Source organism: Babylonia areolata, chromosome 1, assembly GCF_041734735.1.
Source record: "Babylonia areolata isolate BAREFJ2019XMU chromosome 1, ASM4173473v1, whole genome shotgun sequence".
NCBI lineage: Eukaryota > Metazoa > Mollusca > Gastropoda > Neogastropoda > Buccinidae > Babylonia > Babylonia areolata.
Window position 1 is genome coordinate 41,731,390 of NC_134876.1, and position 25,422 is coordinate 41,756,811.

The following is a 25,422-nucleotide window of genomic DNA, read 5'->3' on the forward strand; positions in this document are numbered from 1 at the left end:
TCCATCAAATAAACAGGCTCTCCGAAAATAACCTTGCTTGTTCGTTCACGCCATTTATTTCCATCAAATAAGCAGGATCCCCATAAAATAAAATAAAATTAAAAAACAGCCCACGGAAAATCACAGGTAGTCATACAAAGAAGTATAGCGGCCTGCAGGAAACCACAGAAGTTATTTGCAAAGATCCGTTGCAAAGACCGTAACGGTGCGCTGAAAGCGGAGAAGTTTATGTAGCTTCCGATGACTCCGGAAAAATTTCGATACACTGAAGAGGCATAATTATGTTCCGGAACATCTTGCTGAGTGGTAAAGGGGAAAAAATGCTTTCAACACGACATGCAATATACAGCTGTTAAATGGTGTTGTGAAAGACATGACTTGTTTAGAGTGTCAGCTAGGGCTGAATCAGCATGCCAACAATATTATCATTTCTTATTAAGTTGATGATTCGTATTGTATCAATCACGGCAGACATGGGTTCCAGCAAAACCACGTTTGAAGCTGAACTGTTTTTGTTTATGTTTACCGATGACATTGCATTTGGGACACTAAAAAATCCGCGAGGTTTATGAAACGTCCCAAGAACTTGACTGAACTTTCATCTTGCCCAAATGGTCCGCAGACTGAGCTGAACAATTTACATACATTATCGGTAAGACCTGAGCTGTCACTGAATCTCATCTAAAACGAATTTGTTTTTTTTTTTTTTAATCAAAGTTGATCAATCGTCAAAAAAAAAAAGGGGGGGGGGGGGCAGGGGGACAACAAATGAAAATATGGGAGAAAACGACAAATGAAAATATGAATCACAGAAAAATGGATATTAAAATTCATCCACTCGTTTGAGGGGTAGAATCATTTGCCGCTGTTATTTAACAAAAGTGCACAAACCGTTTCATGAATATATTTAAAACTCAATTGAACTTGTCAAACAGGTTGTTTTTTTGGCGGGGTGGGGGAGGGGGGGGTTCTTGACTTTTTGATGGCCAGGTTGTCCCAATTCTATATTATATGGATGTTGTTACCTCACCTTCCACAAGAAAAATTATATACGAAATATTCACAGATCTGAATCGTAACAAATACAAGTACGTATTACACAAAACACTGGCAGTTGTTTTACATGCCTTTGAACTCAGCAGTGTCAAAGTTAGAAGAGTGCAAGCACACACTCCCACGAGCATCTGTCTGAGGCTGATACAGTCATGAACTGTCACGTACACGGCTGCTGGTCTGCTTCCGCGTGCAAATTGACGACTGCTTCACTTCTGAGTGAATTTAGCTCTGTGTGTGTGTGTGTGTGCGTGCGGGTTTTTGTGAAGGCTTATGGGTGAGTGCATGCGCGGGTTTGAAGGAGGCAGGGAGACAGAGAGAGAGAGTGTGTGTGTGTGCGCGCGCTTAACAGCTTCAAATGCCTTTATCGATGTTTCATGTTACACACACGCGCACACGCACACGCACACGCACACGCACACACCTGTATCATTCTTTCTTGAATATAAGTCTCACATTACATATTACATTTAACACTCCTTTTCTACCATTTAAACGACAACATGTGAAAATTAACGTTTTGATAAAACGTCTATAATCACCTTTAGGCACGACAAGATATTAACAAAACCCCTTTTCTATTGCCTTACGTCTCGGAACGGATACGTATGTTTGTACAAGTTAGCCAACGTATCCCATTATACACATTCCATTATCTTATGTCGCCCGGGGCAGTCACGGTTGGCTGGGCAATAAACGGGGAGTTTTCAAACTTCTCTCTCTCTCTCTCTCTCTCTCTCTCTCTGTTATTTTTGACATGACTCATTTTCAAAGCATTGTATTTTCACTCTGTGCACAGAAGACAACACTTGATAACACTTACCATTAAGCATTTAACACAGCGTGTTTTTGTCTAACTGGAAAGGAAGGGGAGAGAGAAGAGGAGGAGACATGAAGGATTTCCATCTACCCCCCCAAAAAAGTTTATATTACCATACAGCATCAAGTATGATAACGTTTTGGCAACTGTTGGCATTGTGTGTTTCAATTTTGTACCTCCGCGAGGTCCGGGGTAGGTGTGTGTCATGATATATGCAGCTATATATATATATATATATACGAAATTATATCAATTGCAGGATCTGTTGTGATATTGTCAGAACATTAGAAAAAAAAAAAAGGTAGGCTACAGGACTTTTGAGACATTTTGTGATCCTGTTCATTGTCCAAATTCTCCTCAGCCTAATTTTCAAAAGTTGTCCAGAAAGCATTTACCATGAACGATGTTGTTTTTGCATTTACCTTTACATCAGTCACTTCCGGACCCACAGCCACCGATCTTCTGTCTAATATTTGAAGCCATGGTCATTTTCGAATCCAAAGGACGTACATCATCACCATAACATATGCTTCGATATTCCTGTAAAATGTGGTGGTCCGTTAACATAATTATCTCCCAAACCAAATAGCCTATTTCAAAACTTTTTTTATGTAACCAAATCCAACGCCTTTATAAAAAAAATGTTTGTTTTTTTTAAAAATCAATTGAAATTAGCACGCCGGGCGAAAACCCTTCTTGTAAAGATATTGAAGAATATCATAGATAACTCAAACACTATTCTTCTGCATGCCTCCCACGTACAAAGCTGTTTTGATCGTCTTTAATTTATGTCAGCCGGATTTATTAGGTATTCCGTGAGCAATGCAAGTTGACCCAGTTTTACAGACCACGAGACACCAGTCTCAGCTTTTCCAAATGTTCTCCAGTGTTTTCTCCCTTTCGTAGGTCACTGAGATTCAGTCTTCAGCAGTAATGATATCAGGAGTATTAAGATGGTTTGTTCTCTTTTGCATTGAAAGATTGGCCATTCCTGTTTGGTCTATGAATATTCACTAATGCTTTATTCATCTAATTGAATATTTATGACAATGAAATTACCCGACTACCCTGTTTAAGGGCCTACGTGCATGGTCGACAGTGATTTCGTTTGTATCTGAGAAACAAAATCGAATTCATTTTTCTGCATGTATATTTACAGCAGGGAGGGTAGGGGTTGGTGCACGTGTATGCACTTTTCAGATATAAGGTATTACGTAGAGAAAAAAATTGGTTGATAGAAAGCTATCTGGTAAAAAAAATAAATAAATAAAATAAAATAAAAAGTTTCTGTGTGTGCGTGTGAGTTCCGTCTGAACATTGCACGAAATAATTAAAACTGCACTGCACAAATAAAAATATATACATAAAAAAAAGAAAACTCCTGCCATAAAGTTCTACCACTCTCACTTCCCTCGAAAAAATACAGAACTGATTTTTGCCTTAAACTTTCAAACATTGTGGTGACCACTTGCCGAGCATCGTCGATGTATACAGCTGAGAACGCTACAAGCGAGTCAACTGATGGGGACGGCGGGCGTGGGAAGGAGGGGAGGCAGGCTGGACGGGGAGCGTGGGGGCCTGGGGGGTGGGGGGGGGGGCAACCTGAAGTATGTAATACCTGTGACACATACCAGTAAAGTTGACGTTGTCCTGAGGTCCTGACAGGGACACCTGTGGCGTCCTGCGCGTTGACAGCTCACAAAGACCACTGGAATTGAAAGCTGGACGGAGTGTTTCCGGGCCATTGATGTTGAGGGCGCAAAGCACGCAGCCATTCATGCACTTTTGCACCTTTGTAACGATCAAGGGGAAACTTGTTCTTGGTTGAAGTCCGCATTCATAGGGCGTACTTTTGTGCGAGACAATTATACCTGCAAACCCCGTGTGCATGGACACATAACAACACTACACAATACAAGGCAACACACACTCACGCGCTCGCTCGCTCGCGCGCGCGCACACACACACACACACACACACACACACACTCCAAAATCATCCTACTGCCCCTTAACATTTCCGGAAAATAAGAAATCGAAAAATATAAATGGAGCCTTTTTGAGCCAGTCGAGAAAGACTCTCCCTTCAAGTAAAGCCCCATCTCTTGTACTGCAAGTGCAACAATTCGCTTTAAAAGGTATCAAAAACAAAAACAAACCAAAAAAACCCAGCATGCTTTAAAATATAAATGCAGTTAAGACAACTCAGTAGAAAAGGGGATTGGAGCTAATATCAGGCATGGGGTAAAAAACAACAACAAAAACACACAAAAACATGGACTGCCCTGAAACAACTCCGCTGGGGGGCCGGGGGGGGGGGAGCTTCAGGGCCCACTCCAGTGGAGTCAAAACAGTGCTTGAATTCATTTCCAGGCGCCACACCGGTCTTCTCTTGTTACAGGACTACCAGCTTTTTTCCCCGGTCCTATATAAATCACTGAGTGAATTTAAATATGAGTGTGATTTCTTAATAATGAAATGAAAGAAAAAAAGGGTGAGGAAGAATGGAAAAGAAAATAGTGGGTTCTTACGGTGACATTCGCCTTACACTCTGATTTTCTTTCTTCGGTAAGAGCTGTCTTCTCTACCATGAAATCAGTGGGACGAATAAACCTTGCATCTGCCAAGTACACTTGCTGTGCGGGGTAATATTAATTCATTTTAAACCTGAAAGGCGAAGCCAGCAGGTAATACACTATTGTGCTTGTCACTGAAAAGATAGCCCAGCCGCGTTGTCCAAGGCTCGCCGCAGATACCGCTCAGCATTCACTGTAGAACCGATTCACTGGCGTTCCGACTGACAGCTGTCATTCATACCCACTTTGGTGAGAGATTTGCCACGGCACTGAATAAACAGAAACACAAACGCCCGCCAGGCAGCCTTCGTACAAACATCAGCCTATATTATGACCCGATTCTGTACACACGCCTGCCTTATATACACAGTGTGATAGCATCCGACAGTCTGTTGAAATCATAGGTCTGCACCTTTCTCTTTTATTTTGTGTTGCTAATACAGCAATAGCCCAGCTGACCATGCAGGGCCACACCAGGACTGTAAATACTGGTCCCGTAGAATCTGTGAAATACAAAACGAAAACAAACCCCCATGCGGCCCCCAATCCACCGCCAATTAGGCACATACGACATGCCTAATAAACAACACTATATTAAATGACAGGGATACAAAACTAAAAGAATTGACAACGGACACCACGTACGTCCACAGCGCCCTCCCCCCGCCCCAAAAAAAAAAAACAAACAAAAAAAACATGGTAAGAGTGCTCAAATATCAAATTCAAAAAGAGACCCCCCTAAAAATCAAAGGATTTGTAGAAGAAAATACAGGAGTATGGGCCAGCAAGGCAGAAAATCAAAATAAATCAAGGCCTGACTAAGCGCGTTGGGTTATGCTGCTGGTCAGGCATCTGCCTAGCAGATGTGATGGAGCGCATATGGATTTGTCCGAGCACAGTGACGCCTCCTTGAGAAACTGAAATTGAATAAATAAAAAAGGAAGAGATGACAGACAGAAAAAGAAAAAAAAAAGTCAGATACAAAGAGAGCGAAAGAAAAGGGGAAATTTCCAGCACATGATTCCCACAAGGAGGAGATACTGAGATTCTGGAGTGTGTGTGTGTGGGGGGGGGGGGTCTGAAAAGAGCCTCCGTCATCCCAAAGGGAGGGGGTCTGCACTTCTGTCGTACGTTTGCAATACAATGTCTAGAGTGACTACAGGTACAGGCTCATTGCGTGAACAATATAGGGCATTTGCATATAGTAACCGAACAGCTTCTTTTTTTTTTTTTTTCTTTTTTTTTTTTTTTTTTTGACAAAACGACTCGATGCTATCAACTTGCTTTTAAAAACCAACACGCAAACAGTGTTGAATGTTATCACGGGATGATGGTTTGGTCTCTCCCTTTTTTCAGATATCAATGATTCAGGATTTGCTAACATGATCATATTCTGATAAGCATGTCAATACCACAAGTTCGTTTTCTTTGTGATGTCTCTGTCTCTGAATGTAAAAACAATATAATAAAAAGACACCCTCCCTCCTGCATCTTTAAATTCATAACTGGGTATGTTTCATTTGCACGGTAATCAAACCGCACTGAAAATCGTTGAGGTCGAGGACACACGCCTAAAGGTCTGTTCACAGTTGTCGCTTCTGATTTCTCTACACACCACTAGTTCTGTCACAGAGGAACACGATAACCGCAGGGTTGTGCACCAGTTTTCCACCTGTACCCCTCACGCTCGTGTCACGGTTAACACCCAAGACAGTCCCAGGAGGTCGCGTGTCTTCCGTTTGAATTCAAGGTGCACACTTGGGCAAACGTCTTATTACCTGTGTATTAACCCCTTCAGTGCTGCTGATTAGTATGTTCGTCGGTGGAGGGCTATCGCCTCACTCACTGAGAATGAGATTACAGGTCAGGATGTCGTCGCAATTCTATAGAGTTCTTGACTTCTTCCTTTTGTGATTATATTACCTTAGTTCAGCACAATCCATTACATCATTAAAAAGTGCACAAAAGGTAGGGATCGCAGATAAAAACGGCAGCCACAGTGATATTTTACCAAGGTTCAGCAATCAAGGGGTTAAAATGTCTTTTAAACCCTGTTCCATAGGATGAGGGGGTGGGGGTGGGAAGATCACTCGGAAAGGTAAACAAGGTATCGCTTGCAGGTTTCAGTTTGTTTCTTGATGTCTGCTGTCGTGTAAACCATCACAGCCAAGTATTAGTTACATGGTCATCAGAGGGGGAAAGACGCCGCTATAAGCTGATGTGGATATATTTTGCATCCCCTGTTTCTCTGTCTCCGTCTGTCTGAGCCTGTCTGTCTGTCTGTCTGTCTGTCTGTCTGTCTCTCTCTCTCTCTCTCTCTCTCTCTCTCTCTCTCTCTCTCTTGCGCGCTCACTGATTTCTCTGTTTTTTTATGTTGTTTTTTGCGGGGGTGGGGGGTGGGGGGGGGATCATTTTTAACAAATCATGCAAACAGCGCAATGAAGAAAGTGAATTAGGAAATGTATATATGTGAAAGAGACGTGGCTTAAATCAAATATGATAAAGCTGGATGGAGTCTGGGAGAAGGAAAATGAATTCAGGGTTTTAGTGATTGTCCGGGAATCTGCGCATTTGTATTGCTGTCCACAAGTGCTTGTTCACACTCATGTGCTAAATTAGTGCCCATTAAGAATGCACAACGTCGGATCTGGTACAGAAAGTGGAAAGTTACTTGGACAGTTAATATACGTTGCAAACAAGAAGAGTTGGAACATAAAATATCGCATTGAAGAAAAGACAGCAGATGTGAAGGCAACTATGTGGAGAAAGACACTGAAGAGCGTAGAGGTAGAACAGAATTGTGTCTCAGAGAAGACATGAATCATCACCATCTTTTTTATCCAGTTCAGTGCAAAGGCAGCAGTCGGGATTTATTAGCATTCTCTTTGAATTCATAACACACATACCAAACAAGTGTAGCTGTTTGAAGTGTTCTTTTTTGTATTTCAGAGTCATACAACGCACCCCCATGTCTTGTTGTTTAAGATTGATCAGTCAGTCAGTACGCTGGCAGTGTCCACTTTTGTGAAATTGGACGAAAAGTCGGTCAATGCGACCAGAAATTAGTGAGGTAAACTGAGAGAAATATCAAGCAAGATAAGCACATCTCATTTACTAACTGTATGCATGTTGATGGGAAAGTGCTGTTGAGCAATGGTGTGAAGTTGTGTGCCATTGTCTGTCAGTCAATCATTCAGTGAGTTCGTCACTCTGATAGCAATAATCCAATTATTAATTTAATCACTCGGTCAGTCTGTCCAATGGTCAGTGCAGTGTGTCCACTCCTGTTTCAGTACCTAGAGAGGCGGTTTGGCAAGATGGTGCGGACAGCGGGCTCCATCACCTTTGTCGTCCAGATGGTAGGTTCAGTCAACATCTGCTGTTGATGCTTCAGCCTTCACTGTCTCCGCTTTCGTTTGTCATGCCATTGTTGTCTGTCTGTCATCAATGTTTTGCTGCCCTCATTTGTGTTCTGTCTGCTGTCATCTGCAATGACGTCTTTCTGCCATATGCGGTGTTCTGTCGCCTGCAATGTTCCTGGATGATCTGCTTTGGTGGGCAATGTTCTGAGGCCGTCTACATTTTCCTTTGATATTAGTGTGTCTGCATATTTCTGAAAGTCGTTTGTCATTGTGTTATTGTTGTCTGCAGTGGTAGCAGAGCTACTGCCTTCTCCAGCGTCCTCCTGCGCTCTGCAATGTCTTTACTGTCGTCTGCATTGTTCTTAATATCATGTACAATGTCTTTCCTGTCGTCTGCATTGTTCTTAATATCGTGTACAATGTCTTTACTGTCGTCTGCATTGTTCTTAATATCATGTACAATGTCTTTACTGTCGTCTGCATTGTTCTTAATATCATGTACAATGTCTTTACTGTCGTCTGCATTGATCATGTACAATGTCTTTACTGTCGTCTGCATTGTTCTTAATATCATGTACAATGTCTTTACTGTCGTCTACATCGTTCTTTATATCATTTACTCTGTCTTGACAATCGTCTGCATTGTTCTTAATATCATCGGCTCTGTCTTGACAACCGTCTGCATTGTTCTTAATATCATCGGCTCTGTCTTGACAATCGTCTGCATTGTTCTAAATATCATGTACAATGTCTTGACAATCGTCTGCATTGTTCTAAATATCATGTACAATGTCTTGACAATCGTCTGCATTTTTCTGAATATCATGTGCAATGTCTTGACAATCGTCTGCATTTTTCTGAATATCATGTGCAATGTCTTGACAATCGTCTACATCGTTCTTGATATAACGTTCTGTGTCTTTTCTGTCGTCTCCGTTGTTCTTGATGTCATGCGCTATGTCTTTGCAATCGTCTGCATTGTTCTTGATATCATGTGCTATGTCTTTTACTGTCGTCTGCATTGTTCTTGATATCATGTGCTATGTCTTGACAATCGTCTGCAGTGTTCTTGATATCATGTGCTATGTCTTGACAATCGTCCATATTATTCTTAATATCATGTGCATTGATATCGCTTGCAATGTCTGTACTGTCGTCAGCATTATTTTTCATGTCAAGTGCAATGTCTATATTACTTTCTGCATTGTCTTCAGAATCATGTGAAATTTCTTTATTTTCATCTGCAATGTCTCCATTGTGATGTGCAATGCTCTTGTTGGTGTCTTCGCACATTACAATTAATTTGTCTAACATCTATCCGCATTGTGCGTCTACAGATAGCGGTGTAGCTGTTTCTGTTTATTATTCCGAAAATTACGACAATCAATAATGAAAAATTACCTTAAAACTGAATGAAACGAAGGTAGTTTGATACACACACACACACACACACACACACACATATGCTCTGGTTACAGTCTCTTTATGCTACGCTCTATAGTTAGATGTGAGGGGTCGATAAGTAAGACAGTCTGTATACAAAGTCATATCATTTACTTGACATCGTGTCATTGATGTGATTGCTCCAGATGCTGTACATGGCCATCGTGTTGTATGCCCCATCACTTGCGCTCAATGCAGGTGAGATTGCTCAGGTCGTTTTGTTCATCATCATCAGCACCATCATCGTCATCGTCATCACTATTGTGATATTGCAATTGTCGTTGTTCGTTTCATTATTCTAGATGATGGTGTTTTTGTTGTTGACGGTTGTGCCACTAAGATTGGTTGGTGAGTGAATCGTCTATTTACCTGACAAAAAAGTAAAAGAAACGCGTGTGTTTGTGTGTGTGTGTGCGCGCGCGCGCGCTTTGACACATCCTTAACCCTTTCGCTGCCAGGAAAATAAGATTTAAGTGAAATCTATTTGCCAGGGTTTTTTCACAAAAAACGGGTATAAATTTTCAAAAAATTCTGTGCTCTTTGTTATTGGAGAAAGACCCATAAAAGTATATATTTTCTGAAAGGTAAATGAATAAAGAATAGAAAACACATGCTGTTTTCCCATTTTATATATTTTTAGTGACATGCTGTTGTTTTGAAATCAGTGTTTTGTTTTTTGTCACATTTTCAACTTGTTCATTACAAACATTAGTCAGGTAATTTGCACAAAAACATCATATTTTCTGGACAAATGGATATCTGCAAACACAAAATCATACTAGAACAACCACAATATATATATTTTTTTTTAAGAGATAGATACACAATACATTGTGACTTCTCCAAGTGATAAGATGGATGTGAGGCCACGCCCCCTCAGTCTCCACCCCCCTACTCCTCACCCCTCTCACACGGTCACTTGATTCAGTTCTCATCAGACCGCGTTGGCTGCGTGCCAAGACTATCGCTCTGCTGCTAATTCGGTCATCTGTCGTCTGCTAAGATCTGTACAGCCGGCATCACTCACTGACAGTCACATCGTGGCCACTCTCTTCATTATTCATTTATTTTCTATCAGATCGTCCTATAAATGTTCATCTCTATCTTCTCCTTCGAATTTACGCTTCAATTCTTTCTGAGCATCAGCTAAAGAAAGAAATCATGGTTGATTTAGTTCGTCACGATCGCATGTCTTGAGCACGGCGTCAGTCCGACATTTTGTTGAGCGAGCGAGGAGAGAAGTCAGGCAAACACTTGGACAGTGACCCAACCAAAACGTTCAAATAAAGGACTGCTTCATGACGTAGATGGGGTTTCTAGCTATGAATAGAATCTAGAGAGATTCCCCAGGCTAAAGCTACCACTATTTTTGCCAAGGAAGTGAATGCAAACCAGGGAAAAGTCAGAATATTTCGATGACGAGTTATCTCGTCATGCAGGCAGCCTAGGGGTTAAGACTAAAACTGAAGCAAAAACACGTTCCTCTTTACATTCACCAGCGTCTATTTCCACGCTGGTGTTTTCCGTGCTGGCATTTGCCGTCCACCTCATCAGTGGTGGTTTTCGTGGCCGTGGTCCTCACAATGTGTTGCGCGTCAACAAAGGCAGTAGTGCCTCTTTCGTCAATTCTACACTGGCGTTTTGAATAAAAAGGAAACCATCCTCCATCCTTGTGTTAACTCCGTTGCCTTACAGTGTTTCTTTGCAACAAAGTCGTAGCAAAACATTTGCTTGTTTACTACTTTTTCTTTCCTTTTTTTTTATGACGACACCTGGTTTTCTCGAAACTTATTTGATCTTCTGTTTTATCCACATAACATATGTTGGGTTGTTTCATGCGCGCGCGCACACACACACACACACACACACACACACACACACACACACACGTACACCAATGGGAAGGCAAGCCCACAGCTTACCAAAAAAGTGTATAATGGACTGATTTTCAACAACAACAACAACAAAAAGTTTAAGCACGGCACCGAGGTCAGCTTGACATGGAAGACATCGTACCTCAGAGTTGAGCAAGTGGCCTACTGAGGCGTTTTATAATGCAGACGGTTTGGATTTTCCAGGGGGGGCATTGGGTGTCCCTGTTCGCTGGCTGAGTGTGGGGGTAAGGGTGCGTGAACAGACACCAAAGGGGAAATAATATGATCACGCAATGAACCAACCAGCCAACGCGGGTTGGAGCTCCCCTCCCCCACCCCTCCCCTCCCCTCCTCCACCCCTCCCCTCCCATCAGAGATAGTTGTATTTGTATTTCTTTTTATCACAACAGATTTATCTGTGTGAAATTCGGGCTACTCTCCCTAGGGAGAGCGCGTCGCTACACTACAGCGCCACCCCCTTTTTTTTCGTATGTTTCCTGCGTGCAATTTTTTATTTGTTTTTCTTTGGTGGGGTGTTCGGGGGAGGCAGGGAGGTCAAACTATACTTCACAACGTACAACAACAAGAACACTCAACAAAGTGTATAAATTCTGATGTACAGTTAAAAGCCAGGAAATTGTCTTTAATCACTTCTTCAGTAAGTAAAACAGAACCAAGTCAGAAGCGACCCACAGTGTACTACTGTGTGTGCATGCATGACAACAAGATATTAAGAAAATTCAGAGGTGTTATTTTTAACCTGTAACCTGTGGACGGCTAAGTAGCCACATTCTCTTGTGTGTGTGTGTGTGTGTGTGTGTGTGTGTGTGCACATATATATATATATATATGTGTGTGTGTGTGTGTTTGTGTATAACGAGCGCACACTCAAGCACGCACACGCACACACACACACATACACAAACGGAAACTTTAAAGTCCAAACACACACACACACACACACACACACACACACATGCGCGCGCGCACAAACACACACATAGAGGAGCTTAAAAGTTCCCCCACCCACCCCCACACACACACACGTTCGCGCGCGCGCGCGCACGCACGCACAAGCGAGCTTTTGTATTGGATTGCGTACAGGTACATTGGGGGCAATAAACTGTTTTACTGTCTTGAAAATAATGTCAAGACTACGCTTGTGGTTTTATGGGAATTTGGCAAAGATCCTGTTGGGGTCCTCGATATAACCCTCTGCAACTTGGCAGTGGCTTCTGAGGTGTTTGGGAAAAAGAGAGAGAGAAAAAAGAAAGAAACACACACACAAATGGGCACGCTGTTGATAAGGGGTGATAGGTTAGTGTTGGCAGTGTGGTCTTTTTTTTTTTATCATCGGTAGCTGTTTTCTTTAAAAGGATACCCATGTAACAGTGAGACAGCCCAGTCCGATTGTAGGCCACCATGCACAAACTAGACACGCTAGTGACCAGTGAGATAAACGTTTTGCCGGTCACTGTCATGGATCTGTCCTACCTGTCTGAGGAGAAGTCCAAACCTGTGAAGCTGAAAAAATCACTGCTTCGTATTATGTCGGACGTGTCTTGTGTTTCCCACAAAAAGATATCACGCACCGCTTTCTGGACGAGTCAGAATGTAGGACCCCCCCACCCCCCACACCCCCTCCCCACTCCCTACCCCCCACCCCACCCCCACCCGCATCCATCCCACCCCCCTTTTTTCTGAATCGCCTTCGCGTTTAATAATCCGTAACCGTGTCATGATACTACTGTCCCACCCTTACCCGTCCCTTCCCCCACCCCCACCTCTCTTTTGTATATTAAAAAAAAGTGTTAGGAACCCTCTCCTTCCCTTGGGCTTTTCCATTCCGCTACCTACCGTCGACACGCACCACTGACCTAGTTTTATGTTAAAGAAATAAAAGCAAAACAGTCCGACCCAGCACTGGTTCCACAGCGGGGTATCTGAGTGTCATTCTATCCCCGGATTGGGTTGAAGGCTTGACAAGCCCAGTACCAACCGCCCTGTTGGTCATATGCTCACAGGTCTGGCTTTCTCACGGCTATGTATATAAAACCCAACACCAACAACAACATGAATACCTATCCACAGGATTTTTTTTTTCTGTATCAACATATCAACACAAACAACAACACCAATACCTGTCCACAGGATTTTATTATCTGTATCAAGGTATCAACACAAGAGCGCATGGCCACAGAGAAAACGTAATGCGCTCGCTAATGCGGAAGACTGTATCATCTCGGCACTGAATGTCGGTACATTTCTTCCCCTCTACCCCTCTCCCCTAACCCCGTTTCTCTCCGCACACTCCGCACACACACACACACACACACACACACACACACACACAACTGTGAAGAGAAACTACTCTTGTGATCAGGTATGTAATAGAGCCAAAACACACTCAAGAAAGAGACAGACAGCGACAGGGACAGACAAAAGTCTGCTCCGCTTTGCAGGATTTTTTGCCCATTGTGTCAGTTTCCGAGACAGTCGAAGTATGATGGCCATGTTCTGATGTCTTACGATCCACAACTTGACGTTACTTATTTTCTCCCTCAGCAAAACAGTGCGTTTGTCATTTGTGTCCAACATGACGTCCATTCTCAAAGGCTGTCTCATCGTATGATGGCGTCGAGTCTTTCACACACCATTTCAATTCAGAGAGAGAGAGAAAAGAGAGGGGTTGGGGGGCCTGGGTGAGGGGGAGGGAGGTGGTTCTGGGGGAGTGACGGGTGGGAGCGGCTGTCTCGAGCGGGGAGGGAGAAGGGGCGAGGGGAAAGGGGGACGAGGTGGTGAGGGTAGGAGGGCAGGCGGGGTTGTGGGGGAACCACGGGAGAAGAGGGTGCGAACTGAGCGTAAATTGTCGGGGGGAAAGATCTTGCACTGCTGTGTGAGAGCATGTTGCCCAGCAAAGCTCGCTCTGCTTGTGTGGTGCATACGCCTCTTAGAAATAAAATAACATGTCAAATAAATAAAACGACTTTCAATTGGTGTGGGCATTTTAAACAGACAATGTATGACATTTCGATAATTGTCAAAATTACTAGTTACAGAAATTACTGATCATGACAAACTCTCCATTGGCTCCCTGCCTCACACAGAATAAAGTGCAGAAGTCACACATGTGTAAACAAATCTGCCCCTTCACAGCTCTGTGACTGCATTCTGTTTATCTCTGCATCCCAGCTCTCTTCTCTACGATCATCTTCAGATCCACCCTTTTTCTGGTTCCCATACTGAAGTCTCAGCTCCACAGCTGACCGCCGCTTTTCCGTTTCTGCACCTTGCACTTGGAATGACCACCCCCTTTCGCTTTGTCAAATCTTTCCATTCGACTCTTAAGTTTTACTTCTTTGCAAAATAGCTCCCCACCCCCACCCCTTCCCGCTCCTTTCTGGTCTTCAGTTTCTCTAGCTTGCTGTGTAAATGTAACTGAAAGTTTTGTCTTTCATTCCTCTGCCAGTGAATCAGTCATGTGAGTGTGTGTGACTCGGGCTGGTGTGAAGGCACTTTGATTTGTCTCTGCACAAGATTCAGCACTATATATATATATATATATATATATATATGTGTGTGTGTGTGTGTGTGTGTGTGTGTGTGTGTGTGTGTGAATCTATCTTATATGTCTATGTGTGTGTGTGTGTGTGTGAATCTATCTATCTTATATGTCTGTCTATCTGTATATCTATCTGTCTATCTATCTTTCGTTGCAGTAGTAGTGTGCTTGTTCCATCACGATCATTGTTCTATGTCTTGACTTGATAAACATTTTTCTCATAAACTTCCACAATCTGCAGTTCCCATGGAGATGTTCTCTTCTGTTCAGAAGTAGGTTGCAGTTAGCCAGTACCGGAGGAACCAGTTTTTATTGAGGACACGCCCGACTTTCCATAATGACACAAAAGCATTCACACGACTCGGTGTTGGTCAAATGGGTCGGGTACACAAAACGCACTAACATGATCGCAACATAAGCCCCTTTTTTGTGGAAACTTCTTGCACGCATCCATTCTTTTGATTTGTATCTTCGTGTTGAAACTTCTCTGTATCAAAAGAAAAGGTTGAAGAAAAAAATATATATTCACGTCCAACTAGCAGAACGTCGCTGAATGTTTATTTGCATTGTCACGTGTGGCGGTTCTTCGCGCTTTCTGTTCACGCTTTAAATTAAAACACATCCCCGAACTGCATCAGGATGACAGTCGAGAGCGTGTTGTCATGGTAATCAGAACGCTGACTGAACCAGGAGAGTAACAGCTTGAGAAAAACAAACAGAAACGAACAACACATTGCGCTGAATCGTGAGAAAAGAAGTATTATTCGCGTGCGTCATCGAAATACGAAGTTGTCACTCGCATACCAGCTTCATTCTCGTACATCATGTTAGCAAATGTTTAATCCACCTGTTGGAAATGTCTGAACTTAAAACCCAGAAACGAACTATTGACACACAGACTGGTGCACAAAGGTACGGACGTACGACACAATTACTCGAAACTGGCATTTATACTTTTTTCTTCTGAAGATAACTGCAAGAAGTACTAACTAATCAATAACTTTGTGAGTTATTTAACTCCGGACGACCCCGTAAGAACAAAAGAAAAAACTTTCACGCTTTGTACAGTGTGTGTAGAGAACCATTACCCAAATTCTTGCGTGTGTGCGTGAGTGCGTGCGTGTGTATTTCTATGTCTGTTAATAACATGTTAACGTCATGAATAAATTAGATCCAGTAAAATAACCTATCCCTGAAAAAAGAAAGAAAGATGAGGCTCCCAGCATTACAAATACAAGCAGCTGACGAATGCAACATTGACAACATACGGACGTGGTCCATAAATAGAACAGTTTCTATTCATTCAAAGCGCTCGCATATCCAAGAAAACCGTGTGCGTGTGTGTGTGTGTGTGTACACCAGTTCTTCGTGTTTGAACATAACTCGTTCGTCACCTGAATGCTACTCGATGTGGCTTCCTCAGCAACTCTTATCCAGGTGTGTGTATGCTGAGGAAAGTGCAAAGCAGGTTGGCTTGAAGATGTGCGGCCCTGTTGGAGTGAAACGTTACTGTTCTTCAGTGTTTGCCGACCGGGAAGGGATGAAGCAAATGTTGACAGTGCAGTGACAGCAAACAGCAGCTTACTAACGGACAGCTGTTGTAACGAGGCCATGTCAGAAAATGGCCTTTGATGTAGCATGTGTGAAATGTGAACGGTTTCACACAAAACAGATTTTAAACCACAGGCGATCGCAAGAACGACACAAATCAGCATTAGAAAAAGATGTGTGGGTTTGGGTTTGTTTGTTTTGTTGTTTTTTTTTTTTGTTTTTTGTTTTTTTAGGGGTCTTGTTTTTTCATGGGGGTGGGCTTTTTTTTAATGGGAATAAATCAACTTATAGGTTTTGACAAGGATGGGAACGCATTTTAGTTCTGTGTTGCCCCAAAGCAGACGGATTGTTAAGGCCAAAATGCATGATTGTGGCCAAGAGGTCCATGAGAAGTGAACAAATAATCAGCTTCAAAACATACAGGAAACATTTCCCAACATGCTGCCTGTACCCTGGGTTTACAAAGAAAAGAATAATCATTTGCCCGATTCTGGATTCGATTCTGCAGTGAACCGTTGCAGTTTTTTTTCCACCAACCAACGGCTTCTAGAAATACATTTTTATCTTTTGCTGTTGACCACTAAACTTGCACAAAGAAATATGCACCCTATATTCCCCAGATTCAGGCACGCCCACACATCGTTACGCTCTTTAAAAATACATATACATGCATTCACACACACACACACACACACACACACACACACACACACACACACACACACACACACATAAACACACACACACACTTCCTCTTACACATTTCTTTTTCGGAAAGGCTCTATCTCAGAAAGAAAACAACACTCATATCGTGAAACGTCCCAACCGACGTGTACAGTTGTTTTGTTGTTGTTGTTGTTTGTTCTGCGTCACGACACAGCGAAACCGGAGTCGTCTTGCAAGGTGCAGAAACCAACTGAAGCGAAAAGAGAAGCGCATATATTATACAGCGTTGATATCCCGGTTTTATATCTTCGATAGCGCCTGCTGCGAAGAAATGAATGACTAAAATACGGGCGAGTTGGGAGAGGGGGATGTATTGGGGGAGGGTTCAAGCATTTTCAAAGTGCAGGCATTCAAATACATACGGAAAGAACTGGGTTATTTGTGGTAAGCATTTCACTGTTTAGGGTTGTTTTGATTGACGTATTAAGTGACAGCTGTTCTGCAATGAGTAAAAAAATATTTAAAAGAGCCATGGCAATATCTTTTAATCAGTGTAAAACTGACCAGAAGGATAGCCAATTAAACTAGCATCTTCTGTAGCAAGGTCTTCAAACCCAGTTAGCACCGTTCCTTAGCATGGTAGTTTAACTACACTTTCTTCATCTTTCGTATCCAAGCTATTCACCTTTCTTGCAATGATAGTCGAACCAAACCAGTATCTTGAAATTGTTATATCCTTTGCCCTTTTCGTGATGGTCACACCCGAACTAACATCGTCATTTGCGAGACTTTCAAACCGAACTAACAGTTCCCGTTGCGCGTAATGAAAGAAAAACTTAGCATCTTCATACATTTGCAGTATTGTCAAACGATGGTAAGAAATAAATAAATAAATTCATGGGAACACAGACTTACGCATCTCCTAGCAAAAAGTCAAATTAACATCTTCAAAGAGATTGTCAAACAAGGTTGATGTTATGACCAATTCGGACAGACCTCCCGAGCCGGGAAGACAGCCAACCGAAAACAGTACTGGCTAACGGTTTGCATTTGTACACGCGTTCTTCCTTTAGTATGAGAACAACGTGATGTTGATGACAGTGGTGGGGTTGATTCATTGCCATGCTTTTAACCATTGCTTTCTCTGTCCCTGAATACATCCCTGTGCTTGTGTCTGTCTGTCTGTCTGCCTTTATCTATCTACCTGTCTATCTATCTGTCTCTCTCTCTCTCACTCTCTCTCCTACTCTCTGAGTTCTCCTACTCTCTCAATGTCTGTTCTTTCGTGTGTGTGTGTGTGTGTGTGTGTGTTTTCTCTTGTTTCTCTATGTCTCTCTCTGTCTCTGACTATAATGTGCATGCTGTACTGATATAATGATTCCCCCCTTTGTTTCTGTTACTGTTTCTCCTTCGAGGGCTGGATGAAAAAAAAAGAAGCATTATTTTGCTTACGCTGTTACCCTCAGAAAATAAAATTTATTCAATTTATTCTCTCTCTCTCTCTCTCTCTCTCTCTCTCTCTCTCTCTCTCCCTCTCTCTCTCTCTCTCTTTCCAAGCACGCACAAAATGTGCGCTTGTTTACACGAAAATGCTTCATCATATCAACACATGTGCACACGTGAACGCACGAACATGCATGTATAAAATTCCCTTTCTTTCTTTCTTTCTTTATCCGGGTCCCTGTGGTGGCTGTTAAGCTTTTTTTCTCGGGGGGGGGCGGGGGGGGGGGGATGGTGTGTGTGTGTGGGGGGGGGGGGATTCTTAATGCGCGAAACGTGAGTGCGCGCGTCGGTGAACTCTTTTAGCTGACAACTGGGTTCAGTGAGCAGGCATTGAGATGTATGCTAGTGGGTCAATGGGAGTAAGCCAAACTGGGATGTTCTCCTTGTCTTTGCTTCCTCCTTTCTGACTGTGAGAGATGTATGTGTGTGTGTGTGTGTATGTATGTATGTATGTATATACAATATGTACAATTTATATGTAATATACAATGTACGTAAGTAGGTATGTATGTGTGCGTGCGTTTGTATGTGCGCGCGCGTGTGTGTGTACACTAATATGAATAATTTGTGGAGATGTGTGTATGTATATATGTATGTATGTATATGCACTGTATACAGTGTATATGTATGTATGCGCACGCGCGCGTGTGTGTGCACTAATGACATACAAGGTGGTATTTGTCTCTTATGTCCCGGTTCAAGGCACGTTGGTTTGACAAGGGACGCGGGGAGATAACGTATCGTGCCAGACGGTCCCATAGAATCTTACATGGTCACGTATATTGGCCTCAAGTATACAGGATAGACCTTCTTGATCATACGATAGGACCTTGAAAACGCATACCTATCTCTTGAGGTTGCGCAAGTGTGAACTGGGCTGACAAAGTTGTGTTCTTGTTGACAAGAAAAAAAATTATATATATATATCTAAGCGGGAAGAATGAGAGGGGGCAGTGACAATGAGACCATGGTCGGCATCTACTACCATTGCGTACATATCAGTTTCCTTTCGGAGTCGGAGTTGCACCACCAGGAGCATAGGATGTATTGCAATGCTGCAATCGAGAGACGGGAGAAGGATGGTGTGTGTGTGTGTGTGTGTTTCTCTCTGTCTGTCTGTCTGTCTGTCTCTCTGTCTGTGTCTGACAGCGGTCTAGACGGTGGAGGAAGGGAAAGCACATATATGGACATAAAATAAGTTGTGCGCCAGTATGTATGTGGCCAAAAGTATATTCCACAGCACAGGCAGAATACATTATGGAGGTAAAAGATCATACTTATGCTATCACAGATTTGAAAATATTTAGAAGCAGAGTTAAATAGAGCTGGTTCTTTTGCTGCATGTAAGAAAACAAAAGTTCTTTTGATAAGGGACCTTTGGTGATATTTTGAACTGATAAAAGAGGCACACACAAAAAAAGATTATATCAGTGCCTGTATTTCACATCTATCTGACAAAATGGTTATTTGATTATGTCTTACATGGATGTGGAATATGGGGATATGAGATTCTTGGGCTGATTGACAAATTTCTGTTAAATTGATCTTCAGAAAAAAAAACAACTTCATTTAACACTTTATATAGCGACGTTAGAGACTGTCTTCGACAATCTTTCCGACACAATAATGAAAAGAAGAAAGTAAAGATGTCAGCGAATACTTAGAGTGTCCAACGTTAGTTGAACAAGGCAGCAGATACTTGTATGAGAATTACAAGAATGTTAAGACTGAGAATGTGCTCAGAAATGTGTGAAGATGTACTGGTTTTTGTTTGTTCGTTTGTTTGTTTGTTTTTACCTTGTATACTGCCCACATTGTAAGTTATGGCTCTATAGTCACTTCATGTTGTTTGTTATGATTTGAGGCCCTGTGCAGCGCGTTGGGTTGTTGCGAAGATCAGGCATCTGCACCTTTCTCTTCTCAATGTAGATGCGGTGTAGCGTATATGGATCAGTCCGCACGCATTTACACCTCATAGAAACTGAAACTGAAACTAAAAAAATATAAAAAAAAAAAATTAATTAAAAAATAAAAAATCATTGTTCAGGGTTCAGTGTGTGTGTGTGTGTGTGTGTGTGTGTGTGTTACAGTGACGGGCTTCACCCTGTGGGGTGCTGTGGTGTCCGTGGGAACGGTATGCACCATCTACACCGCTCTGGTGAGTTCTTGCCTTCCCCCATCCTGTTCTCTCTGCTGCTACTCGCGGTGTGAGCGGTGAACGTGCAGGCTTTGTGAGCACACGCACAGCCCATGACAGCAACCAGTAGCGTCCGTTTGAAAAGTCTGCTGTTCTTGTGTGTGTGTGTGTGTGTTGTTGTTGTTGTTGTTGTTGTTTTGTTTTTATTTTTTCTTTCGCGGATAAGATATAAGACGCTTTTATGATCCATTGATTACATGAATGCACAAACACATATTAAAGTATTCGTAACAAGAACGAATGCTGACAATGACGCACAATGTAAGTAAGCATCAAACTGAATGAATATATCAACCTAATTCCCCACCCACCCCGATGAATAATCACCCAAATTCCCCACCCACCCCAATGAATAATCACCCTAATTCCCCATCCTCCAACGAATAATCACCGTCCTTCAATGAATAATCACCCTAAATCCCCACTCTCCGATGAATAATCACCCTAATTCCCCATCCTCCAATGAATAATCACCCTAAATCCCCACTCCCCGATGAATAATCACCCTAATTCCACATCCTCCAAAGAATAATCCCCCTAATGGCCCACTCCCCGATGAATAATCACCCTAATTCCACATCCTCCAAAGAATAATCCCCCTAATAGCCCACTCCCCGATGAATAATCACCCTAATTCCACATCCTCCAAAGAATAATCCCCCTAATAGCCCACTCCCCGATGAATAATCACCCTAATTCCCCATCCTCCAAAGAATAATCCCCCTAATTGCCCACTCCCCGATGAATAATCACCCTAATTCCACATCCTCCAAAGAATAATCCCCCTAATGGCCCACTCCCCGATGAATAATCACCCTAATTCCACATCCTCCAAAGAATAATCCCCCTAATCGCCCACTTCCCGATGAATAATCACCGTAATTCCCCATCCTCCAAAGAATAATCGCCCACTCCCCGATGAATAATCACCCTAATTCCCCACTCCCTGATCAATAATCACCCAAATTCCCCACTCCCCACAGCCCCAGTGACGTGTGTGGACGGTGGGTTGCAGGGCGGCATGAAGGCGGTGCTGTGGACAGACTGTTTCCAGGTGTGCATGATGATGGCTGGTCTCCTGGCCGTCATCATTCGGGGCTCCATGCGGGTCGGCGGCTTCGCTGCTGCCTGGGAGGCAATGGAAGAGGGGAATCGTGTTATCTTTGATGAGTGAGCCTTTTTTCCCCCTGCTTTCCCGTTAACTGTGTGTGTGTGTGTGTGCGCGCGCGCGCACGCGTGTGTGTGTGTGTGTGTGTGTGTGTTCTTCATCATATATGACCATCTTCCGTCCTCTTTGCTGTGTCGGTCAGTCAGTCCAATAGTACGCCACAGGTCACTTGGCCTGATCCCCAGTACCCACGCTCGTAAAAGTGGTCAGTACGGTCAACCCCCTCTCGCCAATGACGCAGAACGATTTTGTAGAGAGTTAAGGTCACCAGAACCAAAAATGTGTTGACTAGATGCGCATATGAATATCTCGGCTGACGTGTCTGTGTTTTTCGCGCGTTTCGAATTCATTCATTGGAAAAAAACAAAAACTCAGTAAAAACTTGTGAACTTGACCACCTGCTTTCATCCCTTCTGCCTGAATGCCTTGACATTCTACTTCCTTATTTCACTTCCATCATTAACAACTCCCCACTGTCTGGCTCCTTTCCATCTGTGTTTAAAAATTCAGTTGTCAAACCACTTCTGAAAAAGCCATCTCTTGATCGAGAAAATCTGAAAAACTATAGACCCGTTTCTAATCTGTCTTTTCTGTCCAAAATAACTGAAAAGATTGTTCTCCTGCAACTCTCTGAACACCTCATTAACAACCTCTTCTATTCCTTGCAATCTGCGTACCGTGCTGGTCACAGCACTGAAACTGCTTTACTGAAAATTGTCAATGACCTTCTTACACCCTGGACAAAAATGATATTTCTCTTCTTGATATGTCAGCAGCCTTTGATACCATTGATCATGACATTTTGATAAAACGACTGTCCCATACTTTTGGTATCTCTGGCACGGCTCTCTCGTGGTTCAGCTTTTACCTCTCCAACCGGAACCAGACTGTTACTGTGAACCGTCTGCACTCAAGGCCAGCTCCCTTAGAATTTGGTATTCCCCAAGGATCTGTCCTTGGACCAGTTCTTTTTCTACTTTATGTACAACCTGTTTCAGAAATTGTATTTTATCATTCTTTGATATTCTAAGCGCTTTGATTTGTCTATGCACAAGATTCAGCACTATATAAATACCATTATTATTATTATTATTATTATTATTATTCTCTTTCACATCACAGTTTTTCGGATAATAACCAAATCTACAAGTCCGTTCAATCTCTCATCTTCCTGAGATTATCACCTCTACTCAATGTATTGCTGACATAAAATCGTGGATGACAAGTAACAAACTACAGTTGAATGACGAAAAAACAGAAATGATTTTTCTTGCTCTTAAACGTTTGCTAAATTCTGTCTCAGTCCCCCAAACTGTTCTCGTTCGTTCGCCTTCTACTTATCTTTCGTTTTCTATTCATCTTTCATTTTCATCAAATTTTGATGTATTTCGACTTACTTATTTGTTTGTTTTGTTTAATCATTTTATTTCATTTTATGTTAATGTTTTACACAAATCTCGGAAAGGCTCTCGCGGCATGACCAGCACCTTGTTATTCTGCCAAGGTCAGGCAATTTCCACCCTCCCCACCCCCTTTGGTTTTCTGGTGTGTGTGTGTTTTTGTTGTTGTTGTTGTTGTCGTTGTCGTTGTTTTTCTAACGCAGATGCAATCTTCATCTGCATAACGGTTATCTAATAGTGCCCCTCAAAACAGAACAAAGCAAAACAAAAAAGTATTTTACCAGATGACGTTCCGCAAATACGATTCTTTTCGTGTGTGTGTGTGATTCGTAATGAACGCAGGTGAACTTTAAAGATAATACAGTAGAACTTTGAAACATCTGGCATGGGCTACTGGGTCTCTGGAGACAGCTGCCCGACTTTTTACAAACCCTGTTTCCATTTTTTTACAAGAAAAAATAAATATAATGACAGATTAGCAGGGTAATACAGTATTGTGATTTAGTCGTATTGACATTTCTTGTTTTCTTTGCGCTGAAGTTTAGATTTAAGTTTGTCTGTTGGTTCATATAATGCCTATTTATGTGGTTATCAGTTTGTATACTTTAAACGGTTTATCCTCTGTGTTATGTCACCACTGAAAATATAATAATGGGCATTCTGTTTAATCAAAACAACATGTTCCGCCTGTTGCCAGCTTTCACTTTGAACCCAACGTGCGTCACTCCTTCTGGTCCTTGGTGATTGGCGGCTATTTCACCTGGGTGGCCATCTATGGCGTCAACCAAGCCATGGTCCAGCGTGCCTGTACTTGCCCCACCCTTAAGAGGGCCCAGATGTAAGTCATAGAGTGTAAGAGTGATATAAAGCTTTGAACCCAAACAAGGCCAAAGAGCTGTCGGATGGTCCAAGAGTGAGAGATGCCAGTCCAACAGAACCAACAGATAAATTAGTTCTAGAGCTAATTTTGGTAAGTTCTGGTACGAAAGAGATCGCTGAGGAGGAGGAATTTTTGTTTAATGTCCCGTCACACATATCGGGGATTGAAGACATTTTGTTAAAGTATTTATGAATACATTTGCGTATTATCGGTTAGAAGGGGTGGGAGATGTGAATGAATGGAGGGTCGGGGGAAACTGGGCAAATGAGGGTGAAATGAGAGTGAAATTTGGAGAAAAAAAACACCTCTAAATACAATTACAGGAAATTACTTAAAGGACTTCGTAAAAGAGAAGTCGTTAAAACTGACAAGCGAAACAACTGATAATGAAGGCAAAAAGTCAAAAACATCAACGTTCTCAGTCACTTGTGAAGACACACTTTCGTGTACATAAGGCTTCATCAAGCTACAGTCAAAAATTATATGCTTAATCGTCAGGTTACTTAGAGATCGCTGAGTTCTTGAACAAAGAGATGTTAGCATATTACAAGCAAGGAAATGTTTGCATTAGAATCAGAGTATTTTAGTCCTGGGGTCTCATAATATATTCAGATGTGAAAGCGAGATGTAAGTCTCCAAAGAAAACACAAGAAGACGAACTGGTGTTCTTTTTTTTTTTTTCTTTTTTTTTTTTTGCGTCACGTCTTTGTGTAATGTTCAATCGTCATTCGTCTTTTGTTCCCCCATTCGTTTATTCGTTCGGTCATTCGTTAATGCGTTCGTTTCGTAAACATTCTACCGGGTAAAGAAAAGAAATTAAATGAGAAGCTGTGTAATATTGTCAACTGGCTTCTGGAATAGTAGATTCGTATTAATACACCTCTTCTTTTTTTTTTTCTCAAGGCCTGACTAAGCGCGTTGGGTTACGCTGCTGGTCAGGCATCTGCTTGGCAGATGTGGTGTAGCGTATATGGATTTGTCCGAACGCAGTGACGCCTCCTTGAGCTACTGATACTGATACTGATACTTACTGGTGATGGCAGAGCTCTGTGGCTGAATGCCCCTGGTCTGTGGATCATCCTCTACCTTGGCTGCATGATCGGGGTAGTTGTGTTCGCTTTCTACAAAGACTGTGACCCAATCAAGGCCAGTCTCATCTCCAGTAAAGACCAGGTGAGTTCCTTCTCTTCTCTTTTTTTTTTTTTTTTTTTTTTTTTTTTGGTCTGTTTGTTTGTTTGTTTTGTTTTGTTTGTTGTTGTTGTTGTTGTCTTGATGTTGCTGTGGTGGTGGTGGTGGTGATCTCTTTTGGTTTCAGAAAAGATATTCGAGATGGGTCTCCTTCTCCTTTTACAATAAAGATATGAAGTC

General features: G+C 42.3%; 1 protein-coding gene across 2 annotated transcripts in view; it reads left to right on the forward strand.

Annotated features, from left to right (window-relative positions):
* LOC143283066 (sodium-coupled monocarboxylate transporter 1-like) overlaps positions 1-25,422 on the forward strand; it is a 45,165-nt gene that overhangs the window by 7,525 nt on the left and 12,218 nt on the right. For both annotated transcript variants that reach the window (XM_076589094.1, XM_076589103.1), the window contains exons 4-9: positions 7,742-7,807; positions 9,400-9,451; positions 20,500-20,567; positions 21,622-21,776; positions 23,872-24,012; positions 25,098-25,227. In XM_076589094.1, coding sequence (XP_076445209.1) covers positions 7,742-7,807; positions 9,400-9,451; positions 20,500-20,567; positions 21,622-21,776; positions 23,872-24,012; positions 25,098-25,227 — 612 coding nt within the window. The remainder of the gene's footprint in view (positions 1-7,741; positions 7,808-9,399; positions 9,452-20,499; positions 20,568-21,621; positions 21,777-23,871; positions 24,013-25,097; positions 25,228-25,422) is intronic.